This window comes from Salvelinus namaycush, unplaced genomic scaffold (assembly GCF_016432855.1).
Source record: "Salvelinus namaycush isolate Seneca unplaced genomic scaffold, SaNama_1.0 Scaffold804, whole genome shotgun sequence".
Classification (NCBI taxonomy): domain Eukaryota; kingdom Metazoa; phylum Chordata; class Actinopteri; order Salmoniformes; family Salmonidae; genus Salvelinus; species Salvelinus namaycush.
In genome coordinates, this window is record NW_024061536.1 from 69,986 (window position 1) to 93,800 (window position 23,815).

Sequence of the window (23,815 nt, forward strand, 5' to 3'; positions counted from 1 at the left end):
GCCTAGAAAAATCTGATTTTTCTGATTGGCTTGTTGTCCTGAACAATGGTAAAGTAATTCCTAGACTCTTTATCCTTGTGCTCTCCCTCAATCTAAATGGTGTACTGTGTCATCCATGTGTTGCTGTGTGCGTGTGTCCCAGCACCCTGCCCAGTCTGGACTCTCCCTACCCCATGCTGGTGTTGACTGGGCCCCAGGCTTGTGGGAAGAGAGAGCTGGCTCACAAGCTCTGCCGAGAGTTCAACGACTTCTTCGCCTACGGGTGAGTCCCAAGGGCCAAATGGTACCCTATTTCCTACATAGTAGTGCACTACTTTTGGCAAGCTGTGGCCAAACTCTGAGGGCTTGTATGCATCCATAAATGCACACTTTTCCGTATATAGTTGTTGCGATTCGTTCTGAAGGTAGGTAAGGAGTCAAGCGCAGGAGAGCAGAGATGTCAATGTAGCGTTTTTTAATAGGTCCAAAACCGGTACAGGTACAATGATCAAAAAACACCCAAGACAAATGGGAACTCACAGTTACTCACGGAAGGAGAAAAACCCACGCTCCTTACTATAATAAACACACGTGAATAAACTGAGGAAAGCCTCTACAAGCAACATGAAAAATAATCCCGCACAAACCTAAGCGGGTAAACAGATAAATATACACACAGGAATTAAAGCAAATGAAAACCAGGTGTGAATGAACCAAAGACAAAACAAACGGAAAAAGAAAAATGGATCAGTGATGGCTAGTACGACCGCCGAGCGCCGCCCGAACAGGTAGAGGAACTACCTTCGGTGGAAGTCGTGACAATAGTGCACTACTTTTGGCCAGCTTGCTTCTAGGATTTTGTGCTCATTGGAATAGACTTTATCAAAGGATGCAGTTACCTTAAATATGAGAAGGCCTGGTCACAGAGGTGAAGGGTTAGGGTTATTGTTTAGGATGGTACTCAATATATTTCACTAGGATCCCCTCTGGTTCCCCATCCATAGATACATGATACTTCCACACTGTTAAACCAGATGGTCAATACTTCCAACACATGAGCAATGGCGAGTGATAAATAACAAGGTTCCCCACGACGGGCAGTAGAAGAACTATAGAAGCAGTAAATAGTGGTATAGAGAGCACATACACTGGAGCGCTGGAATCAAAAGAACATCTGCTGGACATGGCTTGTCTGTGGCTCTCACCTCACGCTGGTTTTAATAGAAACCTCTTCACCAGGGTTCTCTATCCTTGTTCCTGGAGAGATACCCTCCTGTAGGTTTTAACCCTGTTCCTGGAGAGATACCCTCCTGTAGGTTTTAACCCTGTTCCTGGAGAGCCACCCTTCTGTAGGTTTTAACCCAAACCCTGTTCCTGGAGAGCTACCCTCCTGTAGGTTTTAACCCAAACCCTGTTCCTGGAGAGATACCCTCCTGTAGGTTTTAACTCCAACCCTGTTCCTGGAGAGATACCCTCCTGTAGGTTGTTGTTTACCCAAACAGGTTATCACCCTGTTCCTGGAGAGATACCCTCCTGTAGGTTGTTGTTTACCCAAACAGGTTATCACCCTGTTCCTGGAGAGATACCCTCCTGTAGGGTTTAACCCTGTTCTTGGAGAGATACCCTCCTGTAGGTTTTAACCCAAACCCTGTTCCTGGAGAGATACCCTCCTGTAGGTTTTAACCCAAACCCTGTTCCTGGAGAGATACCCTCCTGTAGGTTTTAACCCAAACCCTGTTCCTGGAGAGATACCCTCCTGTAGGTTTTAACCCAAACCCTGTTCCTGGAGAGATACCCTCCTGTAGGTTTTAACCCTGTTCCTGGAGAGCTACCCTCCTGTAGGGTTTAACCCTGTTCATGGAGAGATACCCTCCTGTAGGTTTTAACCCAAACCCTGTTCCTGGAGAGATACCCTCCTGTAGGTTTTAACCCAAACCCTGTTCCTGGAGAGATACCATCCTGTAGGTTTTAACCCTGTTCCTGGAGAGCTACCCTCCTGTAGGTTTTAACCCTGTTCCTGGAGAGATACCCTCCTGTAGGTTTTAACCCTGTTCATGGAGAGATACCCTCCTGTAGGTTTTAACCCTGTTCCTGGAGAGCCACCCTCCTGTAGGTTTTAACCCTGTTCCTGGAGAGATACCCTTCTGTAAGTTTTAACCCTGTTCCTGGAGAGATACCCTCCTGTAGGTTTTAACCCTGTTCCTGGAGAGATACCTTCCTGTAGGTTTTAACCCTGTTCCTGGAGAGATACCCCCTGTAGGTTTTAACCCTGTTCCAGGAGAGCCACCCTCCTGTAGGTTTTAACCCTGTTCCTGGAGAGATACCCCCTGTAGGTTTTAACCCTGTTCCTGGAGAGCTACCCTCCTGTAGGATTTAACCCTGTTCCTGGAGAGATACCCTCCTGTAGGTTTTAACCCAAACTCTGTTCCTGGAGAGCTACCCTCCTGTAGGATTTAACCCAAACCCTGTTCCTGGAGAGATACCCTCCTGTAGGTTTTAACCCTGTTCCTGGAGAGATACCCTCCTGTAGGTTTTAACCCTGTTCCAGGAGAGCCACCCTCCTGTAGGTTTTAACCCTGTTCCTGGAGAGATACCCCCTGTAGGTTTTAACCCTGTTCCTGGAGAGCTACCCTCCTGTAGGATTTAACCCTGTTCCTGGAGAGATACCCTCCTGTAGGTTTTAACCCAAACTCTGTTCCTGGAGAGCTACCCTCCTGTAGGATTTAACCCAAACCCTGTTCCTGGAGAGCTACCCTCCTGTAGGATTTATCCCTGTTCCTGGAGAGATACCCTCCTGTAGGATGTATCCCTGTTCCTGGAGAGATACCCTCCTGTAGGTTTTAACCCTGTTCCTGGAGAGCCACCCTCCTGTAGGTTTTAACCCTGTTCCTGGAGAGCTACCCTCCTGTAGGATTTAACCCTGTTCCTGGAGATTCCCTCCTGTAGGTTTTAACCCAAACCCTGTTCCTGGAGAGATACCCTCCTGTAGGTTTTAACCCAAACCCTGTTCCTGGAGAGCTACCCTCCTGTAGGTTTTAACCCTGTTCCTGGAGAGTTACCCTCCTGTAGGTTTTAACCCTGTTCCTGGAGAGATATCCTCCTGTAGGTTTTAACCCTGTTCCTGGAGAGCTACCCTCCTGTAGGGTTTAACCCTGTTCCTGGAGAGATACCCTCCTGTAGGTTTTAACCCAAACCCTGTTCCTGGAGATACCCTCCTGTAGGTTTTAACCCAAACCCTGTTCCTGGAGAGATACCCTCCTGTAGGTTTTAACCCAAACCCTGTTCCTGGAGAGCTACCCTCCTGTAGGTTTTAACCCAAACCCTGTTCCAGGAGAGCCACCCTCCTGTAGGTTTTAACCCTGTTCCTGGAGAGATACCCCCTGTAGGTTTTAACCCTGTTCCTGGAGAGATACCCTCCTGTAGGATTTAACCCTGTTCCTGGAGAGATACCCTCCTGTAGGTTTTAACCCTGTTCCTGGAGAGATACCCCCTGTAGGTTTTAACCCTGTTCCTGGAGAGCTACCCTCCTGTAGGATTTAACCCTGTTCCTGGAGATACCCTCCTGTAGGTTTTAACCCAAACTCTGTTCCTGGAGAGCAACCCTCCTGTAGGTTTTAACCCTGTTCCTGGAGAGATACCCTCCTCTAGGTTTTAACCCTGTTCCTGGAGAGATACCCTCCTGTAGGATTTATCCCTGTTCCTGGAGAGATACCCTCCTGTAGGTTTTAACCCTGTTCCTGGAGAGCTACCCTCCTGTAGGATTTATCCCTGTTCCTGGAGAGATACCCTCCTGTAGGATTTATCCCTGTTCCTGGAGAGATACCCTCCTGTAGGTTTTAACCCTGTTCCTGGAGAGCCACCCTCCTGTAGGATTTATCCCTGTTCCTGGAGAGCCACCCTCCTGTAGGTTTTAACCCTGTTCCTGGAGAGATACCCCCTGTAGGTTTTAACCCTGTTCCTGGAGAGCCACCCTTCTGTAGGTTTTAACCCTGTTCCTGGAGAGAAACCCTCCTGTAGGTTTTAACCCTGTTCCTGGAGAGATACCCCCTGTAGGTTTTAACCCTGTTCCTGGAGAGATACCCTCCTGTAGGTTTTAACCCAAACCCTGTTCCTGGAGAGTTACCCTCCTGTAGGTTTTAACCCAAACCCTGTTCCTGGAGAGTTACCCTCCTGTAGGTTTTGACCCAAACCCTGTTCCTGGAGAGATACCCTCCTGTAGGTTTTAACCCAAACCCTGTTCCTGGAGAGCTACCCTCCTGTAGGTTTTAACCTAAACTCTGTTCCTGGAGAGCTACCCTCCTGTAGGTTTTAACCCTGTTCCTGGAGAGCTACCCTCCTGTAGGTTTTAACCCAAACTCTGTTCCTGGAGAGCCACCCTCCTGTAGGTTTTGAGTGCTCAACCTCACCTGGGTAGTGGAGTCGGAGTGTGTGTGTGTGTGTGTGTGTGTGTGTGTGTGTGTGTGTGTGTGTGTGTGTGTGTGTGTGTGTGTGTGTGTGTGTGTGTGTGTGTGTGTGTGTGTGTGTGTGTGTGTGTGTGTGTGCATGCTTGTGCTTGTGTGCATCAAAGCGAGTGTGTGGCACGTGTCCGTCTATATGTCTAGTCTGTCCGTCTTTCTGTCTCGGTGTGTTGCAATACCATTATGATCCTTAGGAGTTTTTGATTATTTTAAATGTTGGATTATTGTGCGCTTGTTGACATTTACTGCATTGATTGATAGGAACATAAGCAATTCGCTGCAGCCATAACACCTGCTAAACTGTGTACATGACCAATGAAATTGAGTTGCTAGCTTGAATGTATTGCTGTTTTGTCATTGGAACCATTTGTCTCTTGTTGTCACAGAACCTGCCATACCACCAGGGGTCCCTACTTTGGGGAAGAGGACGGGAGCGACTACCATTTTGTCACGGAGGAAGACTTTCAGAACATGATTCACATGGTACATGTTTGAGATGGACTATGTTGCTGTGTGATTGCGCAGAATTACTGATCAACAAATCACCTTGCATCCATTGTGTGATCAACATTAGCGATTCTGCCCCTCGCCTTGCTCAAACTGATCCCCTCAAACACACTGATAGTGTGTCAGTCTCAGATTAATTGCAATTCTTTCCGTTCGTAAAGATAAAATGTGAAGGTAAAACAATCCATGGTTTGCCCTGTCCATGACACCACCACATATTCATCGTCCTTCAGAATTTAAATATACAGTGTCTTCGGAAAGTATTCAGATCCCTTGACTTTTTCCACATTTTGCTACGTTACAACCTTACAAATCCTTAGGAATCTACACACAATACCTCATAATGACGCAGCGAAACAGGTTTTGAGAATTTTTTGCAAATGTCAACAACAAAAAAAACATTTTTAAAGTAAGATTTACATAAATATTCAGACCCTTTGCTATGAGACTCGAAATTGAGCTCAGGTGCATCCTGTTTCCATTGATCATCCTTGAGATGTTTCTACATCTTGATTGGTAAATACAATTGATTGGACATGATTTGGAAAAGCACACACCTGTATATAAGGTCCCACAGTTGACAGTGCATGTCAGAGAAAAAACTAAGCCATGATGTCGAAGGAATTGTCCGTAGAGCTCCGAGACAGGATTTTGTTGAGGCACAGATCTGGGGAAGGGTACCAAAACATTTCTGCAGCATTGAAGGTGCCCAAGAACACAATGGCCTCCATTATTCTTAAATGGAAGAAGTTTGGAACCACCAAGAATCTTCCTGGAGCTGGCCGCCGGCCAAACTGAGCAATCGGGGGAGAAGGGCCTTGGTCAGGGAGGTGACCAAGAACCTGATGGTCTCACTGACAGAGTTCTAGAGTTCCTCTGTGGAGACAACCATCTCTTCAGCACTCAACCAATCAGGCCTTTATGGTAGAGTGGCTAGACAGAAGCCACTCCTCAGTAAAAGCCACATGACAGCCCACTTTTAGTTTGCCAAAAGGCACCCAAAGACTCTCAGACCATGAGAAACAAGATTATCTGGTTTGATGAAACCAAGATTGAACTCTTTGGCCTGAATGCCAAGCGTCATGTTTGGAGGAAACACTGCACTGAAGCATGGTGGTGGCAGCATCATGCTGTGGGGACCGGGAGATTAGTCCGGATTGAGGCAAAGATGAACGGAGCAAAGTACAGAGAGATCCTTGATGAAAACCTGCTCCAGAGCGCTCAGGACCTCAGACTGGGGCGAACGTTCACCTTCCAACAGGACAACGACCCTAAGCACACAGCCAAGACAATGCAGGGGTGGCTTCGGGGCAATGTCCATGAGTGGCCCAGCCAGAGCCCGGACTTGAACCCGATCGAACATCTCTGGAGAGACCTGAAAATAGCTGTGCAGCAACGCTCCACATCCAACCTGACAGAGCTTGGGAGGATATGCAGAGAAGAATGGGAGAAACTCCCCAAATAAAGGTGTGTCAAGCTTGTAGTGTCATACCCAAGAAAACTCAGGCTGTAATTGCTGCCAGAGGTGCTTCAACAAAGGGTCTGAATACTTACACTACCGTTCAAAAGTTTGGGGTCACTTAGAAATGTCCTTGTTTTTGAAAGAAAAGCTAATTTTTTCTCCATTAAAATAACATCAAATTGATCAGAAATACAGTGTTGACATTTTTCATGTTGTAAATGAGTATTGTAGCTGGAAATGGCTGATTTTTTTATGGAATATCTACATAAGCGTACAGAGGCCCATTTTCAGCAACCACCACTCCAGTGTTCCAATGGCACGTTGTGTTAGCTAATCCAAGTTTATCATTTTAAAATGCTAATTGATCATTAGAAACCCCTTTTGCAATTATGTTAGCACAGCTGAAAACTGTTATGCGGATTAAAGAAGCAATAAAACTGGCCTTCTTTAGACTAGTTGAGTATCTAGAGCATCAGCATTTGTGGGTTCAATTCCAGGCTCAAAATGGCCAGAAACCAAGACTTTCGTCTGAAACTCGTCAGTCTATTCTTGATCTGAGAAATTAAGGCTCTTCCATGCGAGAAATTGCCAAGAAACTGAAGATCTGGTACAACGCTGTGTACTACTCCCTTCACAGAACAGCGCAAACGGGCTCTAACCAGAATAGAAAGAGTGGGAGGCCCCTGTGCACAACTGAGCAAGAGGACAAGTACATTCAAGTGTCTAGTTTGAGAAACAGACGCCTCACAAGTCCTCAACTGGCAGCTTCATTAAATAGTACCCGCAAAACACCAGTCTCAACGTCAACAGTGAAGAGGCGACTCTGGGATGCTGGCCTTCTAGGCAGAGTTGCAAAGAAAAAGCCATATCTCAGACTGGCCAATAAAAATAAAAGATTAAGATGGGCAAAAGAACACAGACACTGGGCAGAGGAAGATTGGAAAAAAGTGTTCGGATCACAAAGAAGAACATTCGTGAGACGCAGAAAAAATGAAAAGATGCTGGAGGAGTGCTTGATGCCATCTGTCAAGCATGGTGGAGGCAATGTGGTGGTCTGGGGGTGCTTTGGTGGTGGTAAAGTGGGAGATTTGTACAGGGTAAAAGGGATCTTGAAGAAGGAAGGCTATCACTCCATTTTGCAAAGCCATGCCATACCCTGTGGACGGCGCTTAATTGGAGCCAATTTCCTCCTACAACAAGACAATGACCTAAAGCACAGCTCCAAACTATGCAAGAACTATTTAGGGAAGAAGCAGTCAGCTGGTATTCTGTCTATAATGGAGTGGCCAGCACAGTCACCGGATCTCAACCCTATTGAGCTGTTGTGGGAGCAGCTTGACTGTATGGTACGTAAGAAGGGCCCATCAAACCAATCCAATTTGTGGGAGGTGCTTCAGGAAGCATGGGGTGAAATCTCTTCAGATTACCTCAACAAATTGACAACTAGAATGCCAAAGGTCTGCATGGCTGTAATTGCTACAAATGGAGGATTCTTTGACGAAAGCAAAGTTTGAAGGACACAATTATTATTTCAATTAAAAATCATTATAACCATGTCAACGTCTTGACTATATTTCCTATTCATTTTGCAACTAATTTCATGTATGTTTTCATGGAAAACAAGGACATTTCTAGGTGTTACACTACCGTTCAAAAGTTTGGGGTATGTAGATGTGTTTTTTCAGTCGTGTTCTTTTCATACATCTGCAAAAATGTAGAACAATCTGTTTTCTCTTTGTCATTATGGGGTATCGTGTGTAGAGTCATTTTTTTTAATTTTTTTTACTTTTTTAAAATCAATTTTAGAATAAGGCTGTAACCTGACAAAATGTGGAAAAAGTCAAGGGTCAGCATACTTTCCGAAGGCACGGTTCATCCAGCCAGCAATTTATTTTGTGCAAATGTGTGTAGCCTAGACTTGTCTTCTGGTTTGAAGTTTTGTAAGTAGTTCTCTTAACTCTAAAAGACAGTAAATCAATTGTTATGTCATACTCAGTTATTGGCTACTTAAATATATTTCCTTATATCTAACATTTTTGACACTTCAAAGCACAAGAGTTATCACATATTCCCAAAGGAAGAACTCGTAGATATCCTACACGGGGGGGCCTGAGGTACTATAGAGTATGCCTGCCTGGCCAACTTTCTTTTAACTTGAGGCCCATTCATTTGTCTTTCTAAAAGTAAATTTGTAAGCGCCGTGGGGCCTTAATAAATAGAGATCTCTCTCACAGTGATATTAGGAGGAAACCCTTTGAAGTGGGGATCCTAGCCGTACACACTGTAAAGTACAGAGGAAGGTTCTCAGGTGAAGTGGGGATCCTAGCCGTACACACTGTAAAGTACAGAGGAAGGTTCTCAGGTGAAGTGGGGATCCTAGCCGTACACACTGTAAAGTACAGAGGAAGGTTCTCAGGTGAAGTGGGGATCCTAACCGTACACACTGTAAAGTACAGAGGAAGGTTCTCAGGTGAAGTGGGGATCCTAGCCGTGCACACTGTAAAGTACAGAGGAAGGTTCTCAGGTGAAGTGGGGATCCTAGCCGTACACACTGTAAAGTACAGAGGAAGGTTCTCAGGTGAAGTGGGGATCCTAACCGTACACACTGTAAAGTACAGAGGAAGGTTCTCAGGTGAAGTGGGGATCCTAACCGTACACACTGTAAAGTACAGAGGAAGGTTCTCAGATGAAGTGGGGATCCTAGCCGTGCACACTGTAAAGTACAGAGGAAGGTTCTCAGGTGAAGTGGGGATCCTAGCCGTGCACACTGTAAAGTACAGAGGAAGGTTCTCAGGTGAAGTGGGGATCCTAACCGTACACACTGTAAAGTACAGAGGAAGGTTCTCAGGTGAAGTGGGGATCCTAGCCGTACACACTGTAAAGTACAGAGGAAGTGTCTCAGGGGAAGTGGGGATCCTAGCCGTACACACTGTAAAGTACAGAGGAAGTGTCTCAGGGGAAGTGGGGATCCTAACCGTACACACTGTAAAGTACAGAGGAAGTGTCTCAGGGAAAGTGGGGATCCTAACCGTACACACTGTAAAGTACAGAGGAAGGTTCTCAGGTGAAGTGGGGATCCTAACCGTACACACTGTAAAGTACAGAGGAAGTGTCTCAGGGGAAGTGGGGATCCTAGCCGTACACACTGTAAAGTACAGAGGAAGTGTCTCAGGGGAAGTGGGGATCCTAACCGTACACACTGTAAAGTACAGAGGAAGTGTCTCAGGGGAAGTGGGGATCCTAACCGTACACACTGTAAAGTACAGAGGAAGGTTCTCAGGTGAAGTGGGGATCCTAACCGTACACACTGTAAAGTACAGAGGAAGTGTCTCAGGGGAAGTGGGGATCCTAGCCGTACACACTGTAAAGTACAGAGGAAGTGTCTCAGGGGAAGTGGGGATCCTAACCGTACACACTGTAAAGTACAGAGGAAGGTTCTCAGGTGAAGTGGGGATCCTAACCGTACACACTGTAAAGTACAGAGGAAGTGTCTCAGGGGAAGTGGGGATCCTAACCGTACACACTGTAAAGTACAGAGGAAGGTTCTCAGGTGAAGTGGGGATCCTAACCGTACACACTGTAAAGTACAGAGGAAGTGTCTCAGGGGAAGTGGGGATCCTAACCGTACACACTGTAAAGTACAGAGGAAGTGTCTCAGGGGAAGTGGGGATCCTAACCGTACACACTGTAAAGTACAGAGGAAGGTTCTCAGGTGAAGTGGGGATCCTAACCGTACACACTGTAAAGTACAGAGGAAGTGTCTCAGGGGAAGTGGGGATCCTAACCGTACACACTGTAAAGTACAGAGGAAGTGTCTCAGGGGAAGTGGGGATCCTAGCCGTACACACTGTAAAGTACAGAGGAAGTGTCTCAGGGGAAGTGGGGATCCTAACCATACACACTGTAAAGTACAGAGGAAGTGTCTCAGGGGAAGTGGGGATCCTAACCGTACACACTGTAAAGTACAGAGGAAGTGTCTCAGGGGAAGTGGGGATCCTAACCGTATACACTGTAAAGTACAGAGGAAGGTTCTCAGGTGAAGTGGGGATCCTAGCCGTACACACTGTAAAGTACAGAGGAAGGTTCTCAGGTGAAGTGGGGATCCTAACCGTACACACTGTAAAGTACAGAGGAAGGTTCTCAGGTGAAGTGGGGATCCTAGCCGTACACACTGTAAAGTACAGAGGAAGGTTCTCAGGTGAAGTGGGGATCCTAGCCGTACACACTGTAAAGTACAGAGGAAGTGTCTCAGGGGAAGTGGGGATCCTAACCGTACACACTGTAAAGTACAGAGGAAGGTTCTCAGGTGAAGTGGGGATCCTAGCCGTGCACACTGTAAAGTACAGAGGAAGGTTCTCAGGTGAAGTGGGGATCCTAACCGTACACACTGTAAAGTACAGAGGAAGGTTCTCAGGTGAAGTGGGGATCCTAGCCGTACACACTGTATAGTACAGAGGAAGGTTCTCAGGTGAAGTGGGGATCCTAACCGTACACACTGTAAAGTACAGAGGAAGGTTCTCAGGTGAAGTGGGGATCCTAGCCGTGCACACTGTAAAGTACAGAGGAAGGTTCTCAGGTGAAGTGGGGATCCTAGCCGTACACACTGTAAAGTACAGAGGAAGGTTCTCAGGTGAAGTGGGGATCCTAGCCGTGCACACTGTAAAGTACAGAGGAAGGTTCTCAGGTGAAGTGGGGATCCTAACCGTGCACACTGTAAAGTACAGAGGAAGGTTCTCAGGTGAAGTGGGGATCCTAACCGTGCACACTGTAAAGTACAGAGGAAGGTTCTCAGGTGAAGTGGGGATCCTAACCGTGCACACTGTAAAGTACAGAGGAAGGTTCTCAGGTGAAGTGGGGATCCTAACCGTGCACACTGTAAAGTACAGAGGAAGGTTCTCAGGTGAAGTGGGGATCCTAGCCGTACACACTGTAAAGTACAGAGGAAGGTTCTCAGGTGAAGTGGGGATCCTAGCCGTACACACTGTAAAGTACAGAGGAAGTGTCTCAGGGGAAGTGGGGATCCTAACCGTACACACTGTAAAGTACAGAGGAAGTGTCTCAGGGGAAGTGGGGATCCTAACCATGCACACTCTAAAGTACAGAGGAAGGTTCTCAGGTGAAGTGGGGATCCTAGCCGTGCACACTGTAAAGTACAGAGGAAGGTTCTCAGGTGAAGAGGGGATCCTAGCCGTGCACACTGTAAAGTACAGAGGAAGGTTCTCAGGTGAAGTGGGGATCCTAACCATGCACACTGTAAAGTACAGAGGAAGGTTCTCAGGTGAAGTGGGGATCCTAGCCGTACACACTGTAAAGTACAGAGGAAGGTTCTCAGGTGAAATTGGGATCCTAACCATGCACACTCTAAAGTACAGAGGAAGGTTCTCAGGTGAAATGGGGATCCTAGCCGTGCACACTGTAAAGTACAGAGGAAGGTTCTCAGGTGAAATGGGGATCCTAACCATGCACACTCTAAAGTACAGAGGAAGGTTCTCAGGTGAAGTGGGGATCCTAACCGTGCACACTGTAAAGTACAGAGGAAGGTTCTCAGGGGAAGTTCTTCAGACTGAAACCCTGATGAAGACTGCTTGCTGTGGAAACCTGGGCAGCTTTTCCTTTTCTTTAGACAGACTCCCTGGATCATTCAGACCAGTTCAGATGTAGACCCTTCCTCCCTTATCACATACCTACATCCCAGACTCCCTGGATCATTCAGACCAGTTCAGATGTAGACCCTTCCTCCCTTATCACATACCTACATCCCAGACTCCCTGGATCATTCAGACCAGTTCAGATGTAGACCCTTCCTCCCTTATCACATACCTACATCACAGACTCCCTGGATCATTCAGACCAGTTCAGATGTAGACCCTTCCTCCCTTATCACATACCTACATCCCAGACTCCCTGGATCATTCAGACCAGTTCAGATGTAGACCCTTCCTCCCTTATCACATACCTACATCCCAGACTCCCTGGATCATTCAGACCACGTCAGACCAGTTCAGATGGAGACAGAAACATACAGTGCATTCGGAAAGTATTCAGACCCCTTCCCTTTCTCCACATTTTGTTACGTTACAGCCTTATTCTTAAATGGATTAAATAAATCCTCATCAATCTACACACAATGCACTGTACATCAGACTCGTATGCCCAACCACATACACACACACACACACACACACACACACACACAGCTCCATCCTGAAAATGTGCCTCAATCAGTAGGTCCTTGTGCTTGTTTTATTGTTCCAACTAGCCTGTCAACAGAGGAACGATAAGGGTGCTTTGTAATTTGGGCCTGATGGTTTCCAACCCTCTAAAAGTAGGGGGTGAAGTTAAGCACGACAAGGGTCGAGCTCCTGAGGGAGTCTCTCAATAGTCAGTAGGGCACAACTTATATCAGAACATCAACAAGAAATGTGATATCTAGAATGTGGGCATGAGAGCCTTACCAATTCTATGTGTTCCATTTCTATCTGAATATTGGGAAAAGGTGTAGCCTACCTTGAGAGTAGGTTACAGTCCTCAGAGCTGTCCGTAGGGTCGTAAAGCGTGATGGATCGTAACGCCGAGCATATCGGCTTCAGGTGCAAGTAGACGAGGGGTCAAAGGGAGCGGCTGTGTGAACTACAGGGTAGCAGGGGAACTGATGGTACCTCTGACTGTAGGGTCAGGAGTTCACCTCACAGGTGGGGACATTATAGCTGCGGTTGTTACTCTTCTCTGGACATAGCAGGGGTCGTGAAGGACCCAGTAGGTCCATCGAAGACCACTTCCATTTTGGAATATGAATTTGACTCTTAACTAAATAAATGTTGCACCCCACGATAGTTGACTGTCCCAACTCACAGCTTTCTGTTAACTTTTGTTTTCTCTCTTTTTGCCTCCCCCCCGGTCTCCCTCTCTCGGTCTCCCTCTCTCGGTCTGTCTGTCTGTCTGTCTGTCTGTCTGTCTGTCTGTGTCATGTCTGTCTGTCTGTCTGTCTCCCTCTCTCTCCGTCTGTCTGTCTCTCTTTCTTTCCTTCTCCCTCTCTCTCTGTCTGTCTGTCTCTCTTTCTTTCCTTCTCCCTCTCTCTCCGTCTGTCTGTCTCTCTTTCTTTCCTTCTCCCTCTCTCTCCGTCTGTCTGTCTCTTTTTCTTTCCTTCTCCCTCTGCTCCTCCATTCTCTGTCTTCTCTCTCTCAGGGTAAGTTCCTCCAGACGATGCAGTATGCGGGCCACTGGTATGGTCTGTCTCGTGAGGCCATAGAAGCCGTGGCCAGGGAGGGCCTGGCCTGCTGTGTGCACATGGAGCTGGAGGTGGGCGTCAACACACACACATTCACATAGCCCAGCAGCATCAAATTGAAAGGCTAATTTTCTCTATACTGTTCTCCTAGGGCGTGTTCAGTCTGAAGAACAGCCACTTTGAGCCGCGTTACATCCTGATGATCCCCACAGACAAGGAGCAGTACGGCAGGCGGCTGAGGACCAGAGCTCTGTACACCCGGACCCAGATAGACCGGGCTGTAGCCCGCGTGGATACATACGCCCTGATCAACAGAGAACGCCCAGGCTTCTTCGACAACGTCATCCCCTGTGGTACGTAGCTGATGATGATGCAGACCAGTATATAGAATATAGATACAGTGGGGCAAAAAAGTATTTAGTCAGCCACCAATTGTGCAAGTTCTCCCACTTAAAAAGATGAGAGAGGCCTGTAATTTTCATCATAGGTACACTTCAACTATGACAGACAAAATGAGAAAAAACAATCCAGCAAATCACATTGTAGGATTTTTAATGAATTTATTTGCAAATTATGGTGGAAAATAAGTATTTATTTTAGAAGTAGAACACAACTAATTGGCTCAAATGCTTTAAGAAGGAAAGAAATTCCACAAATTAACTTTTAACAAGGCACACCTGTTAATTGAAATGCATTCCATGTGACTACCTCATGAAGCTGGTTGAGAGAATGCCAAGAGTGTGCAAAGCTGTCATCAAGGCAAAGGGTGGCTACTTCGAAGAATCTCAAATATAAAATAAAATATGTTTTATTTGTTTAACACTTTTATGGTTACTACATGATTCCATATGTGTTATTTCATAGTTATGATGTCTAGACTATTATTCTACAATGTAGAAAATAGTAATAAATAAAGAAAAACCCTGGAATGAGTGGGTGTGTCTCGACTTTTGACTGGTACTGTAGTTGCATACCCATGTTGTCTATCATGGTTTTAATGGTTCTTGTGATGGTTTTCACTCCATGAACCAACTAAAGCTTTCAGAGTTGACCTGTGTCCTACAATATAAAGAAACAAAAAATGTCTGGCCACAACCAAAGGTGCGTTCCTATTGAAACTACCTTCAACTGTCCAGTGAAAATCTTACTTTTAAAAGTTCATGTTCTCTTATCTCTTACCCAATTAATATTGTTGGCGTGTCCTTTATTCGTATTTGTGTCCAAAGCATAAATTAGAGAGAAAAAACCCCACCTCAAACTTGTATCTCAAACAGACCATTTAAAAAATGCTTGCTATTTACTTACCGGCTAATATAGCCAATCAGTGGCCTACTCGCGTGAATATTTTTAATGACCGGTATACACCCACGCCATTCCAAACCATAAAATCTGCTTTTTAACATACTTAATTACCATCTTTTGGAAGGAAAACTATTTCACTAATATTGTAAAAAATGATAGGTCATATTTCTGAGATATCTGGAAACTCTGAACAGTGACTTTAAGAGATTTATCTAAAGAATCTAACGTCTGGCGAGGGGTGTGTGTGTGTGTGTGTGTGTGTGTGTGTGTGTGTGTGTGTGTGTGTGTGTGTGTGTGTGTGTGTGTGTGTGTGTGTGTGTGTGTGTGTGTGTGTGTGTGTGTGTGTGTCTGTGTGTGTGTGTGTGTGTGTGTGTGGACATGACAGGGATGCGAAGAAAGATACGCAGACACGCTGTACTAATGTATGGAGATTATTTTAATAGTGTGTTTGTGTTCAGATGAGCCAGTGGAGGCATACAGAACCCTGAGGCAGGTGGTGAAGGACTATCTGGGAGTGGAGGAGCAGGGAGGAGAGGACCAGAGCACCACAGACACCCCAGACAACACCTCCACAGGTGGGTTTGTGTGCATTACAGCACATATATGTGCGACCAAGTGTGTCATTAACGTGTCAGCATCTGTGACAGAGTTGAAGAAGGACTCCTTAGTGGACGAGGCGCTCCCAGCCCCCTCCACCAGGCCAGAGACAGTCTTTATGTCCTGCTCCGCTCCAGACATGGACCCCTCGGACCACAACTGTAGGAAGTACTACAACAAGGTTCAGGTCCAGCTCACCCCACAGAAGACCTCAGCAGTGAGTCACAACACACACACACGTCAGTAGTCACCAAACCTGCACCTGGTCAACTATGGTATTCAGGCTTTTGTTTCAGCCCAGCACTAATTTGTCTGATTCAACCAATCAAGGTCTTGGTGAGCAGTTGATTAGTTGGATCTGACTGATCCAGTCCTGAGGAACCAGGTGTGTGCACTCTGGCCAAACATTGATTAATCAACGTAGTGCCAGGATGAAAGAGATAACAGCTGCACTGTAGACCTGGAGGACAGGAGTCCTACACCTAGGGTCAGTAAGGCAGGGTATATTGCAGGTAGTTTGGCAACCCTAGGTGAACCCCCTGTGCCAAGGCTGTCTGCCTTGTGCTATTGATCACAATGATCTAGATCAGGGTACTCAACTCTGACCCCACGAGGTCCGGAGCCTGCTGGTTTTCTGTTCTTCCTGATCATTAATTGCACACACCTGGTGTCCCAGGTCTAAATCAGTCCCTGATTAGAGGGGAACAATGTGGAATTGGCGTCGAGGTCCAGAGTTGAGTTTGAGGGATCTAGCTCAATCATCTGACTGATTGATATCAGGGTAGACATTGCTGAGCTAGATAACCTTATTCATCCACGCCAGTGTCATGTTTAAATACTGTATCTCTCTCTGGGCCGTAGGAGCTGGCCTCCATCCACAGACACAGCGTCATGTTTAAATACTGTATCTCTCTCTCTGGGTCATAGGAGCTGGCCTCCATCCACAGACACAGCGTCATGTTTAAATACTGTATCTCTCTTTTTGGGCCGTAGGAGCTGGCCTCCATCCACAGACACAGCGTCATGTTTAAATACTGTATCTCTCTCTCTGGGCCGTAGGAGCTGGCCTCCATCCACAGACACAGCATCATGTTTAAATACTGTATCTCTCTCTGGGCCGTAGGAGCTGGCCTCCATCCACAGACACAGCGTCATGTTTAAATACTGTATCTCTCTCTCTGGGCCGTAGGAGCTGGCCTCCATCCACAGACACAGCATCATGTTTAAATACTGTATCTCTCTCTGGGCCGTAGGAGCTGGCCTCCATCCACAGACACAGCATCATGTTTAAATACTGTATCTCTCTCTGGGCCGTAGGAGCTGGCCTCCATCCACAGACACAGCGTCATGTTTAAATACTGTATCTCTCTTTTTGGGCCGTAGGAGCTGGCCTCCATCCACAGACACAGCGTCATGTTTAAATACTGTATCTCTCTCTCTGTGCCATAGGAGCTGGCCTCCATCCACAGACACAGCATCATGTTTAAATACTGTATCTCTCTCTCTGGGCCATAGGAGCTGGCCTCCATCCACAGACACAGCATCATGTTTAAATACTGTATCTCTCTCTCTGGGCCATAGGAGCTGGCCTCCATCCACAGACACAGCGTCATGTTTAAATACTGTATCTCTCTCTCTGGGCCATAGGAGCTGGCCTCCGTCCACAGACACAGCGTCATGTTTAAATACTGTATCTCTCTCTCTGGGCCGTAGGAGCTGGCCTCCATCCACAGACACAGCATCATGTTTAAGGACTGTATCTCTCTCTGGGCCGTAGGAGCTGGCCTCCATCCACAGACACAGCGTCATGTTTAAATACTGTATCTCTCTCTCTGGACCGTAGGAGCTGGCCTCCATCCACAGACACAGCATCATGTTTAAATACTATATCTCTCTCTCTGGGCCATAGGAGCTGGCCTCCATCCACAGACACATTCTCATGTTTAAATACTGTATCTCTCTCTGGACCGTAGGAGCTGGCCTCCATCCACAGACACAGCATCATGTTTAAATACTGTATCTCTCTCTCTGGGCCGTAGGAGTTGGCCTCCATCCACAGACACAGCATCATGTTTAAAATACTGTATCTCTCTGGGCCGTAGGAGCTGGCCTCCATCCACAGACACAGCATCATGTTTAAATACTGTATCTCTCTCTCTCTGGGCCGTAGGAGCTGGCCTCCATCCACAGACACAGCATCATGTTTAAATACTGTATCTCTCTCTCTGGGCCGTAGGAGCTGGCCTCCATCCACAGACACAGCATCATGTTTAAATGCTGTATCTCTCTCTCTGGGTCGTAGGAGCTGGCCTCCATCCACAGACACAGCATCATGTTTAAATACTGTATCTCTCTCTCTGGGCCGTAGGAGCTGGCCTCCATCCACAGACACATTCTCATGTTTAAATACTGTATCTCTCTCTCTGGGCCGTAGGAGCTGGCCTCCATCCACAGACACAGCATCATGTTTAAATACTGTATATCTCTCTCTGGGCGGTAGGAGCTGGCCTCCATCCACAGACACAGCATCATGTTTAAATACTGTATCTCTCTGGGCCGTAGGAGCTGGCCTCCATCCACAGACACAGCATCATGTTTAAATACTGTATCTCTCTCTCTCTGGGCCGTAGGAGCTGGCCTCCATCCACAGACACAGCATCATGTTTAAATACTGTATCTCTCTCTCTCTCTGGGCCGTAGGAGCTGGCCTCCATCCACAGACACAGCATCATGTTTAAATACTGTATCTCTCTCTCTGGGCGGTAGGAGCTGGCCTCCATCCACAGACACAGCGTCATGTTTAAATACTGTATCTCTCTCTTTGGGCCGTAGGAGCTGGCCTCCATCCACAGACACAGCGTCATGTTTAAATACTGTATCTCTCTCTCTGGGCCGTAGGAGCTGGCCTCCATCCACAGACACAGCGTCATGTTTAAATACTGTATCTCTCTCTCTGGGCCGTAGGAGCTGGCCACCATCCACAGACACAGCCTCATGTTTAAATACTGTATCTCTCTCTCTGGGCCGTAGGAGCTGGCCTCCATCCACAGACACAGCGTCATGTTTAAGGACTGTATATCTCTCTCTGGGCCGTAGGAGCTGGCCTCCATCCACAGACACAGCGTCATGTTTAAATACTGTATCTCTCTCTCTGGGCCGTAGGAGCTGGCCACCATCCACAGACACAGCGTCATGTTTAAATACTGTATCTCTCTCTCTGGGCCGTAGGAGCTGGCCACCATCCACAGACACAGCGTCATGTTTAAATACTGTATCACTCTCTCTGGGCCGTAGGAGCTGGCCTCCATCCACAGACGGCAGCAGCTGGTCAGAGAGGCTCTGATGGGGAAGAGTCCCAGAGCCTACACCCAGCTCTTCAAGAGGTACACTATACCCTACCACTCAGACTTGATTGGAGTGTACACTTCAAATCAACAGCTTTTCTAGGCATCAACAGCCTCTCCTGTTGTCCTGATTGGCCACATTTGACCCTGATGTTGAAGTGGCAGGTTACAAGGTCATGTGGTAGAATGGTGTTGTATTGCATGCCAACAGCAGAGGGAGCTAGAGAGGTCATGGTGAAAAGTGTGTTTGTGTATGTTTGTGTGCGTGCATGCTTGCATGCGTGTGTGTGGCTTCTCAGTTAGAACCCTAGACTGATCCAGTAAGTCATTGTACAGCTCTGTTCACCAAATACCAGTGCTGTAGATTTAGCCAATCAGCCTTCTCCTCTCATGTTCCGACCCAGAGCTATTCTCTCTCTGGTGGACCTGCTCTCCAATGGCCCGGAACTCATATGGCTTGGTAATCAGCTCTAACCACCCACAAGGGTGGTGTGTGTGTGTGTGTGGGGGTGGGGGTGTGTGTGTGTGTGGGTGTGTGTGTGTGTGTTAGGAGTCCAGTGTGTGTGTGTTAGGAGTCCAGTGTGTGTGTGTGTGTGTGTTAGGAGTCCAGTGTGTGTGTGTGTGTGTTAGGGGTCCAGTGTGTGTTAGGAGTAAAGTTCACCCCTGCTGCCATTCACACTCTAGCTGACAGGAGATGTACTCTACGTCAAGTTCTGCATCATGTCTCATGTTTTACTGAGACTGTGTTTTCAGATGCATGTTGGGTAGGATGGTCACCGTCAGAACAATACCAACTGTGTGTGTTTATATTTTATGTGTGAGAAACGCATACAAACATCTCTTGAGATTAAAGGTAGTCAGCGATGCACGGTGTAAACAGCAATATCAGGCCGACTTCTGCAACAACTAAGAGTATGAATCACAAGGCCCCATAGCGATCATGTTGCGTGAAGCGCATCTGTGTGCTATGTCTTGCATCGCGCTCCGCTGCAATATCCTGCTGCTCCTGGCAACCTCATCACTGAGTCTCGGTTTAAAGTGATAGATTTCATATCAGATGTTGTTCTAAAGAACCTCTGCATATCACCACTGTGTTGCAGCTACAATCTCTTACCAAGCTAGTGATACTGTCATGTTGACGTTATCATGTTATGACATGTTATGTGTAAGATTTATGTGTGTGTGTGTGTGTGTGTGTGTGTGTGTCTCCCAGGAGTGTTCACACAGCTCCATCATCATTGGCCTCTCAGATGCAGCGGGACCCCGCCCTCTCATCCCCCATGATGCCTAGAGCCAGCCATGATGGACAACACAACCACTCAGAGAATAACAGGTCTGTACCCAACACACACACACACACACACACACACTATTATAGTCTCAACTTGTATAGTCTCAACTATATCCTCTGCTGTTGTATTTATATAGTATAATTCCCTAGGGGACCGTCTAGCATCCACTGTAATGCTGATCTTTATTATTTTCTAATAAACTGAAACGTACCAACCTGCACAGTTCATATCTATCTTATTATGATTGATCAAGAGCAGTGCACACACTTGTGTTAGTATTCACTGGCTGACCTTATGTAGTAGTATTCACTGGCTGACCTTATGTACTAGTATTCACTGGCTGACCTTATGTGTTAGTATTCACTGGCTGACCTTATGTGCTAATATTCACTGGCTGACCTTATGTATTAGTATTCACTGGCTGACCGTATGTACTAGTATTCACTGGCTGACCGTATGTACTAGTATTCACTGGCTGACCTTATGTGTTAGTATTCACTGGCTGACCTTATGTACTAGTATTCACTGGCTGACCTTATGTATTAGTATTCACTGGCTGACCTTATGTGTTAGTATTCACTGTCTGACCTTATGTACTAGTATTCACTGGCTGACCTTATGTGTTAGTGTTCACTGGCTGACCTTATGTGTTAGTGTTCACTGGCTGACCTTATGTGTTAGTATTCACTGGCTGACCTTATGTGTTAGTATTCACTGGCTGACCTTATGTAGTAGTATTCACTGGCTGACCTTATGTGTTAGTGTTCACTGGCTGACCTTATGTGTTAGTATTCACTGGCTGACCTTATGTGTTAGTATTCACTGGCTGACCTTATGTGTTAGTATTCACTGGCTGACCTTATGTGCTAGTATTCACTGGCTGACCTTATGGGTTAGTATTCACTGGCTGACCTTATGTGTTAGTATTCACTGGCTGACCTTATGTGTTAGTATTCACTGGCTGACCTTATGTGCTAATATTCACTGGCTGACCTTATGTGTTAGTATTCACTGGCTGATCTTATGTGTTAGTATTCACTGGCTGACCTTATGTGCTAGTATTCACTGGCTGACCTTATGGGTTAGTATTCACTGGCTGACCTTATGTGTTAGTATTCACTGGCTGACCTTATGTGTTAGTATTCACTGGCTGACCTTATGTGCTAATATTCACTGGCTGACCTTATGTGTTAGTATTCACTGGCTGACCTTATGTACTAGTATTCGCTGGCTGACCTTATGTACTAGTATTCACTGGCTGACCTTATGTACTAGTATTCACTGGCTGACCTTATGTACTAGTATTCACTGGCTGACCTTATGTGTTAGTATTCACTGGCTGACCTTATGTAGTAGTATTCACTGGCTGACCTTATGTACTAGTATTCACTGGCTGACCTTATGTGTTAGTATTCACTGGCTGACCTTATGTGCTAATATTCACTGGCTGACCTTATGTATTAGTATTCACTGGCTGACCGTATGTACTAGTATTCACTGGCTGACCGTATGTACTAGTATTCACTGGCTGACCTTATGTGTTAGTGTTCACTGGCTGTCCTTATGTGTTAGTATTCACTGGCTGACCTTATGTACTAGTATTCACTGGCTGACCTTATGTATTAGTATTCACTGGCTGACCTTATGTGTTAGTATTCACTGGCTGACCTTATGTACTAGTATTCACTGGCTGACCTTATGTGTTAGTGTTCACTGGCTGACCTTATGTGTTAGTGTTCACTGGCTGACCTTATGTGTTAGTATTCACTGGCTGACCTTATGTGTTAGTATTCACTGGCTGACCTTATGTAGTAGTATTCACTGGCTGACCTTATGTGTTAGTGTTCACTGGCTGACCTTATGTGTTAGTATTCACTGGCTGACCTTATGTGTTAGTATTCACTGGCTGACCTTATGTGCTAGTATTCACTGGCTGACCTTATGGGTTAGTATTCACTGGCTGACCTTATGTACTAGTATTCACTGGCTGACCTTATGTATTAGTATTCACTGGCTGACCTTATGTGTTAGTATTCACTGTCTGACCTTATGTACTAGTATTCACTGGCTGACCTTATGTGTTAGTGTTCACTGGCTGACCTTATGTGTTAGTGTTCACTGGCTGACCTTATGTGTTAGTATTCACTGGCTGACCTTATGTGTTAGTATTCACTGGCTGACCTTATGTAGTAGTATTCACTGGCTGACCTTATGTGTTAGTGTTCACTGGCTGACCTTATGTGTTAGTATTCACTGGCTGACCTTATGTGTTAGTATTCACTGGCTGACCTTATGTGTTAGTATTCACTGGCTGACCTTATGTGCTAGTATTCACTGGCTGACCTTATGGGTTAGTATTCACTGGCTGACCTTATGTGTTAGTATTCACTGGCTGACCTTATGTGTTAGTATTCACTGGCTGACCTTATGTGCTAATATTCACTGGCTGACCTTATGTGTTAGTATTCACTGGCTGATCTTATGTGTTAGTATTCACTGGCTGACCTTATGTGCTAGTATTCACTGGCTGACCTTATGGGTTAGTATTCACTGGCTGACCTTATGTGTTAGTATTCACTGGCTGACCTTATGTGTTAGTATTCACTGGCTGACCTTATGTGCTAATATTCACTGGCTGACCTTATGTGTTAGTATTCACTGGCTGACCTTATGTACTAGTATTCACTGGCTGACCTTATGTACTAGTATTCACTGGCTGACCTTATGTACTAGTATTCACTGGCTGACCTTATGTACTAGTATTCACTGGCTGACCTTATGTGTTAGTATTCACTGGCTGACCTTATGTAGTAGTATTCACTGGCTGACCTTATGTACTAGTATTCACTGGCTGACCTTATGTGTTAGTATTCACTGGCTGACCTTATGTGCTAATATTCACTGGCTGACCTTATGTATTAGTATTCACTGGCTGACCGTATGTACTAGTATTCACTGGCTGACCGTATGTACTAGTATTCACTGGCTGACCTTATGTGTTAGTGTTCACTGGCTGTCCTTATGTGTTAGTATTCACTGGCTGACCTTATGTACTAGTATTCACTGGCTGACCTTATGTATTAGTATTCACTGGCTGACCTTATGTGTTAGTATTCACTGGCTGACCTTATGTACTAGTATTCACTGGCTGACCTTATGTGTTAGTGTTCACTGGCTGACCTTATGTGTTAGTGTTCACTGGCTGACCTTATGTGTTAGTATTCACTGGCTGACCTTATGTGTTAGTATTCACTGGCTGACCTTATGTAGTAGTATTCACTGGCTGACCTTATGTGTTAGTGTTCACTGGCTGACCTTATGTGTTAGTATTCACTGGCTGACCTTATGTGTTAGTATTCACTGGCTGACCTTATGTGCTAGTATTCACTGGCTGACCTTATGGGTTAGTATTCACTGGCTGACCTTATGTGTTAGTATTCACTGGCTGACCTTATGTGCTAATATTCACTGGCTGACCTTATGTGTTAGTATTCACTGGCTGACCTTATGTACTAGTATTCACTGGCTGACCTTATGTACTAGTATTCACTGGCTGACCTTATGTACTAGTATTCACTGGCTGACCTTATGTATTAGTATTCACTGGCTGACCTTATGTGTTAGTATTCACTGGCTGACCTTATGTA

At 46.0% G+C, this 23,815-nt stretch overlaps 1 protein-coding gene across 1 annotated transcript in view; it reads left to right on the plus strand.

Annotated features, from left to right (window-relative positions):
- LOC120042918 (leucine-rich repeat and guanylate kinase domain-containing protein-like) overlaps positions 1–23,815 on the plus strand; it is a 41,656-nt gene that overhangs the window by 12,258 nt on the left and 5,583 nt on the right. The window contains exons 11-17 of the mRNA XM_038987683.1: positions 143–262; positions 4,823–4,919; positions 13,591–13,704; positions 13,785–13,986; positions 15,394–15,510; positions 15,571–15,749; positions 18,827–18,915. Of these exons, the coding sequence (XP_038843611.1) occupies positions 143–262; positions 4,823–4,919; positions 13,591–13,704; positions 13,785–13,986; positions 15,394–15,510; positions 15,571–15,749; positions 18,827–18,915 (918 nt within the window). The remainder of the gene's footprint in view (positions 1–142; positions 263–4,822; positions 4,920–13,590; positions 13,705–13,784; positions 13,987–15,393; positions 15,511–15,570; positions 15,750–18,826; positions 18,916–23,815) is intronic.